The following is a 7738-nucleotide window of genomic DNA, read 5'->3' as shown; positions in this document are numbered from 1 at the left end:
CCTGTTCTTAGGCCAATGCCTTTGGCTAAGCAGCAGAGGCAGCCATACGCTGGGAAGCGAACGGTCACATCCTCGCATCCCAAACTAGTCAATATGGGGCTGTTAGGAAGGTGATCCGATCTATCACCTCCAGAGAAAGGGAAGAGCCTAGAAGATGTAAAAGGAAATTTAGGTTGATAGTTTTCTGTCTGATAAGAACTCACTTATCAATAGACACAGCTGGGAAACCCTTATGTCTTTATAGATGTAGTTGTGAAATCCTCACTTCTGTATTGTTTTGTCATTATAGTTCCCACTTTGCTATTGTTTATTTGCATGGTCTCTGTCTTGTTCTGTGATTGTTTCTGTCTGCTGTATAATTAATTTTGCTGGGTATAAACTAATTAAGGTGGTGGGATATAATTGGTTAGCGGATTGGTTAGTTAAATTTCAGTAGAATGATTGGTTAAGGTATAGCTAAGAATATTACTATATAAATTAGGGGCAAAACAGGAAGCAAGTTGGGATTCGAAAATAAGGAAAAAGGAACTTGGATTTAAACTTGCTGGAAGTTCACCCCAATAAACATCGAATTGTTTGCACCTTCGGACTTCGGGTATTGTTGCTCTCTGTTCATGCGAGAAGGACCAGGGAAGTGGGAGAATGAAGGAATAAGCTTTCTAACAGTTACTTCAGGTCAATTAGGGACAGCTGAGTCCAATTAAGGGCTGCCTGAAACCTGTTAAAATCTCTCTCCTGGTGCTGGTGCTGGTGCTGGTGCTGGTGGGTGGGGGGACAAACTGCTGCAAGGCCGGAGGCAGCAGGAAGATAGGCTTCTCCAGTGTGAGAGACTGCGCTCCTCCCCATAGGGGAGACACCCAAAATCCAGTGCTTGTTTAGGGGAAGGACTGACACCTCGAGGCCAGCGACAGGACAACCCCTTCCCACAGTGAGGGGGCCAGGGAAAGATATTCCCCTTTTGTTTTGATGCGTTCTAGACTTTTCCCTTTTGTTTGGCAGAGGAGCACTCCTCAGGCCTGCTCTGAGGCCTACCGGGAAGGCTCTGAGAAACAAACCCTGAACAGGGAAGACAGACACGCTCTAGAGTGGGGGCTGATTTACCCCAGGCCCTGTCCCTGCCAGAGGAGGGAGCGCTAAGTCTGGTGAAGAAGAAGGGGTGCCTTGCCACATCTATTTTCACTTGGATAAAGTTTTCTTCTTCAGCTGTTCTCTTAACAGTTGTGCCGCATTAATTTGACTGAGTGCTGTTAAACTGCTTCTGCATTCCACTCCAGAAGTGGTTGCACTTCAATACTGGCTGAGTGAATCCTAGAAATACAGACTATAAAGTGTTTTGAGACCCTTCCATCTGGAAGGCACTGCAAAAATATGTGATTACTTTTGTTTTCAGTAAGGTTACCTGTTCCCATGCAGTATACCTAAGCAGAAAAATAGCCAAAGAACATTTATACAAACACAATGTTGCATCAAACTCTATTTATTCCATCGAGTTGGAAAGTCTCATATATGGCTGAGGAAATGGGGTGTGCATGTCACATGGCATGAGAGCATCTCAGTAGCGATGGTATTTTGGATCCAGGAGACATAGCTGCACACTTTAGTGTAGACCCCGGGGTAGCCTTTCTGTGCACAACCAATTCCCCAGGAGACAATCCCCTGGAATCTCCCATTGCAGACTACTGGGCCACCGGAATCCCCCTGCAACAAAGATTGTGAAATGGTGTTTAGCAGGCATTACAATCAAGAGGGGATTCTGCCTTTTTGACAAAGCAACAGAGATACTAAGTCCTTTTGGTGGCTTATGAGAAAGTCTAGTAATGAGAGGGGCAGTTTGATAGTGCTGATCTCATGTCAGCCTTGATATCACATTTTAAGTGAAAGGTGCTAGATGAAAACCCCACAGGATGGGAATGCTCTGTTTATTCAGAGGGGAAGTATGGCACAGACAGCTTCACACAAATCCACCCTGTCTCATATTAATGTGCTGTGGCCTGGAGACACCATATCTAAGTGCCAAAAGGGAATTTGTTTTTCATGGGTTAGAGACAAAGGACAATCTGCAGGTTACAGGTACTTGGCTGGGATTCAGGAGAAGTGAGTAGTGCTCATGTCTGCCAGGAACTTCACAAGTCATCCACATACTGATTTGCAAGCTCCCATTGACCCCAAGATAAATTGAGCTGAAAATTGGGCTATCGAATCATCCTGTGTTTCAGTGTCCCATCAGTACATATGAATTCTGAGGATCAGTCCATTCATGTGTTCTGTCGGGCTTGAATATACATGATGATACGTCCCTCAGAACAACCCACAGAGCCAACATTTCTAAAGTGGGCATTGATTTGGATATCTCCACTTTGGGGACCTACCTCAAGACACCTTGATACTGATTTTAACATATGTTAAGCCATCTGCATCTATTAAGGGCTTGAGTTGGAGCAGCAGGTGTTCACCGCCTCTGAAATCCAGGGCCAAGGAGTCTCAAGTCTGGCATCAAAAAACGGAGGCATTCAAAATCCATGACTAACACTGAAAATTTTAGTCTAACTAAATAAAAATCAGTCCTTGGCCTCTGCTGAGACTGCCAAGAATGAGGCCAAGAAGCACCACTAAAAATGGTTCATTATGAGGTGAGGACAACTTTCCAAATAGGAAACAGACCAAGAGTCAGCACCATATCAGCCACCAACAGATTTCAGTCCTTCAGGCAATAACTAACCATGTGTGATGCCTATTTTGCAGAGGGTTGAGTGGGGGTGGAGGGTAGAGACAAGTGAGAGGTGTGGGGGAGCTATTTTACCTGACAGGAATTTTTGCCCCCCTCCAGGTATCCGATACAGATCAGGTTACTGGTGATTTGTCCTGGATAGGCACCGCTGCACTTGCTGGAGGACAGGACAGGAGCTTTCAGGCACTGCAGGAGGTCAGGGTAGTTAGCTACAAGAAATGGGAGACAAATTAATAATGGAAATCCTTGAATTCACTGTGAAATTACAGCTGCCCTTTCAGTAACTGGAACAGTGCCCTCTCTCTAAGTAGCATTTCTATCCCCTTGGCTTTTTCTCCAGCAGCTCCCAGCTTTCCCACAGGATCGTTATCATTGCATAGGGATTCCCTTCCTCCAGAGGGATCAGAATCCACAACTGGGGATTTGTTCAGCCTGATCCATTGCACAGTTAATCTCTGGATTCCAGAAAATCGGCAGCCAACTGGACTTAGAAAAGAGCATCCCAAAGATCAGAGGAAACCAGTGGCTGGAAAAGACCAGTTGGATCACTCTGAGCCAGCTTCTGCACTGGAGTCATGGGTGATGTGTAGCCTATGGATCAGTAGCCAGATACCCTAAGTGGATTTGGCTCATTCTGTCCATCCCTGTTCCTGCTCCCTAGGCTAGTGCAGGAGTTATATTGTAAAAATGGAGTTCTAATGTAATAAACTTAAATTTGAAATAAAATATTTTCCTCCATCCTTAGAGGTGTGGATAACCCATTGAGTTCACTGATCTCAGGGGTAACTGTGAGTGCTCAGCAACTCTCAGGATCTGGCCCATTGAATGCCCCAAATAATGGGGATGGAGGACTTCCTCCTGAATATCATAAAAAAACGTGTTTGATGCTTCAGCCTGCCCCATGCCAATAACAAAGAACAAGAGAAAATCAAGGATATTAGAAGAGAACATATTTAAATCAGATAAAAGGCCCCTGCTCTCCACAGGCTTTTCCCTTTGAGCCATAATTCCCCACATGGGCTCTCTCTTCAAACCACCTCCCCTACAAGTGCTCTCCCTTCCCCATACTCTCTTCCCTGGGGCCCACCACTGGGTCAATAAATGTCTCCAGTGTCCTAGAGAAGCTCTACACTCCCAAAGAGCACTTACTGCCACTGCTGAGGGTGTTGCCCCAGCCAGAGATCAGGCACTGGGTGCCAGTGACCACACAGCTGGTCGGCAGGGCAATTGTGTTGATGTAGGGGTTGAGGGTAGCTGCACTGGCCAGCTTGATGAGCATGATGTCATTGTCCAGCATCTGGGGGCTGTAATTCTGGTGACGGATGACTTTGGCTGCATTAATGAACTGTTCAGTGCCTTCCCTGACTGCCAGGTTGTGTTCTCCAAGCCTCACCTGGATAGAGCTGAAAAAGAGGACGGAATAACAGCATCCTCACCAGCACTGTCACCATCTTTATTCATCATCATTATCATAACAACCCTCACCATCACTATGGATATTACCACAACTACAGTTGAGGTCAACACCAGCACTAAGGTCTCTGTTGCTCTAGTTCAGTGGGTAGCTCTCTGGCGTCGAGTTCACACACCAGGATTTAGCTTAGTACCCAATCCACAGTGCAGGGAAGTCCTGGGAGTACTGCTTTGGCTGAAGCACAACATGGGGAGCGGGGAGAGGAGACCTGAGTGATATTCTGGTTGGCCTACGCCCCTCTACACATGTCACAGAACTAGTGATGGTCAGTTAGGGTGACCAGATGAAACAGACAAAATATCAGGATACATGGGGGAAGCAAAAACAAACAAACAAACAAAAAACACTGGAGCGGCCAAAGCCGCAATATCGGGACGCGGGACAAAGAACTAAAAATCAGGCCAGTCCGGATTTTATCGGGACGTCTGGTCACCCTATGGTCAACACGCGGGATGCCCATTTTGCTCTGCTTTGCTATTCATTCATTCATTCTTTGTAAGTCCATCATTCCACTTTTTGCAACTTTGCTTCATGATCCAACTCCCACAAAGCCAGTTTCCTCCCTAAGGCAAAAAAGAGACTTCCAGAAACTACTAGACCACTGTAGGGCACTTTGATCTGGAGGGGTGATTCCAAGCTCAGGGAGACATTCTTGTGCTAGCTCTAATTGAGCAAGCATGCTAAAAGTAAGAGTGAAGCCATGGTGGTGCAAGTTGTGGGAGGTACTAGCAGCCCCAAGTATGTGCCTGTGGGCTCGGATGGGTAAGTGCTTGGGGGTGGCTAACCCTTCCTACCACTCACACTGCTACAGCCTCACTCTATTTTCAGCATGTACATCTCCTTGAGTTGGGAATCACGCCTCCAGCTCAAAGTGTAGACATATCCATTGATGGTCACCATGACAGGTGCCTCATGCTAGGGAAGATTCAGTACTAATGCAGAAAAAAGGTCACCCAGTACCGAATCATCACCTCATGCAGCAGGGCAATTGTGCCAGGATGCTGGAGCACTGCAGTCAGTACTGACACAGAAACCAGAGCCTCTCCTGAGCCTCTCCAGAGCCTCTCTCCACTTCTTGAAGGACTGAGGCATTCCTTGACAGTCTCTCCTGACCCATGCTTAGTTAATCAGATGTGACACTCTCAGAGCCAACAGGGGCATTAGGGCTGCAGGGGAAGCAGTAGTTTAACAGCACAAATATTTTCTACTCACGATTTGTAGCAGTGAGTGGCTGAGACGACCCATCTGCTGTTAATGAGGGCACCTCCACAGAAATGGTACCCGATGTTCAGGGATGCCTGGTAGAGCAAAGAGTTCTTTGGGCAGGTGTAGCCTCCCACGATCTTGTCATCATCAGTGTCATCAATGGGGAAGGCAAATGGGTGAAAGAGGAAGAAATAAATTAATATCCATCATGGGGATCATGGAGCCAGTCTGGATGAGGGGATTGGGAATGGGATATGAAACCTCTCACTTGTAGGACGCTGACTTTGCTTCAAGCTCAAGCTGGTGATGGCCAAAAGGTCTCCACAGCTGATGGCTCTTTGTTGGTTGCTCTATGAAATCAGGCTGTGGGACTCAGTCAGTCCAGCTTCCAGTGCCATGTGTCCATATTACAATGAAACACTTTGACAATTAGCCCGTGGCTGATAGTCTCAGCAGGGAGGTCAGGATGTATGCATGTTTGGAGGTCAAGGAATATTGCACTAGTGTTGCCTTGACAATTTCGGAGATAAAACGGGACTTCACCCTCCAGCACTACAGAACCTGGCCCTTTTCATCACATCTAAACTTCACTGTAAAGTACAATAAAAAATGAACTTACCAGCTGCTCCCAGAAAGGCTACAACCAGGATGTATTTCATGGTGTCATAAATATAAAGGGAAGGGTAAACACCTTTAAAATCCCTCCTGGCCAGAGGAAAAACCGTTTCACCTGTAAAGGGTTAAGAAGCTAGGATAACCTCACTGGCACCTGACCACAATGACCAATGAGAAGACAAGATACTTTCAAAGCTGGAGGGGGGGAGAAACAAAGGGTCTGGGTCTGTCTGTGTGATGCTTTTGCCGGGGACAGAACAGGAATGGAGTCTTAGAACTTAGTAAGTAATCTAGCTAGATATGTGTTAGATTCTGATTTCTTTAAATGGCTGAGAAAATAAGATGTGGTGAAAGGAATGGATATTCCTGTTTTTGTGTCTTTTTGTAACTTAAGGTTTTGCCTAGAGGGATTGACAGAACAAGGAGTAATGGTCTCAAGTTGCAGTGGGGGAGATTTAGGTTGGATATTAGGAAAAACTTTTTCACTAGGAGGGTGGTGAAACACTGGAATGTGTTACCTAGGGAGGTGGTGGAATCTCCTTCCCTAGAAGTTTTTAAGGTCAGGCTTGACAAAGCCCTGGCTGGGATGATTTAGTCGGGGATCGGTCCTGCTTTGAGCAGGGGGTTGGACTAGATGACCTCCTGAGGTCCCTTCCAACCCTGAGATTCTATGATTCTATGATTCTATGATTCTCTATGTTTTGAATCTAATTACCCTGTAAGGTATTTACCATCCTGATTTTACAGAGGCGATTCTTTTTTACTTTTTCTTCTATTAAAATTCTTCTTTTAAGAACCTGAATGCTTTTTTCATTGTTCTTAAGATCCAAGGGTTTGGGTCTGTGGTCACCTATGCAAATTGGTGAGGATTTTTATCAAACCTTCCCCAGAAAAAAGGGGGTAAGTTTTGGGAGGATTTTGGGGGGAAAGACATTTCCAAACGAACTGTTTCCTAATAATAATAATACCTGTGTTAGACGTTTGGTGGTGGCAGCGAAAGTCCAAGGGCAAAGGGTAAAACAGTTTGTACCTTGGGGAAGTTTTAACCTAAGCTGGTAAAAGTAAGTTTAGGAGGTTTTCATGCAGGTTCCCACATCTGTACCTAGCGTTCAGAGTGGGGAAGGAACCTTGAGGTCTTCCTATGGATTTCAACACAACTCTGTAGACTAGAGGAGGGAATTGCTGGGTATTTATCTTCCTGAACTGGCCTTATCTCCAGCCCAAGGATTTCACCAAAGGAAAATACACAATGGAAAGTTTGAAAACCCAAATTTAGGCGTTTATCAGTCACAGGTAGCAAAAAAGTAAAAAAACAAAAACAAAAAAACCCAGAGTTAATCATAAACTTTTCCTCAATTGCACAGCTATTTTTAAAATGATTAAAAAAGTCAGCCTTCAATTTAAAAATAAAATGGGAGCTTTGGACAATTCTTCTTTGATTTTATTCCAGGTTTTGTTAGTGCACTATTTACCCAGATCAAAGCTCGAAACCTTTTGAGATTCATCTGCCTTTCTAGAATGTACATTTTCTTTCCAGTAGTTAAAATTTCTCCATGTGGGGTTTAAGATCCTATAAATCAGAGTTGGAGAAGACCTTTTATTAGGTTGTCTCTTGTCCATGTCCTCTTCCTGGTCAATGCAGGTTTATTTTTATATAGTAGAACCTCAGATTTATGAACACCAGAGTTACAAACTGACTGGTCAACCACACATCT

At 45.0% G+C, this 7738-nt stretch overlaps 1 protein-coding gene across 1 annotated transcript; it reads right to left on the bottom strand.

Annotated features, from left to right (window-relative positions):
* Positions 1–1463: 1463 nt before the first annotated feature.
* Positions 1464–6031, bottom strand: LOC102941070 (trypsin I-P1). Its single transcript, XM_037911654.2, has 4 exons — positions 5415–6031; positions 3878–4121; positions 2801–2937; positions 1464–1698 (listed from the first exon to the last, which is right to left on the bottom strand). Exons 1-4 carry the CDS (start codon positions 5445–5447, stop codon positions 1501–1503), a joined length of 612 nt encoding a protein of 203 aa, XP_037767582.1. The 5' UTR covers positions 5448–6031; the 3' UTR covers positions 1464–1500.
* Positions 6032–7738: the final 1707 nt, after the last annotated feature.

Source organism: Chelonia mydas, chromosome 1 (assembly GCF_015237465.2).
Source record: "Chelonia mydas isolate rCheMyd1 chromosome 1, rCheMyd1.pri.v2, whole genome shotgun sequence".
In the NCBI taxonomy this organism is placed as follows: Eukaryota; Metazoa; Chordata; order Testudines; family Cheloniidae; genus Chelonia; species Chelonia mydas.
The sequence above is the reverse complement of the archived record's forward strand: the minus strand, read 5'-3'. Positions and strand labels throughout refer to the sequence as shown.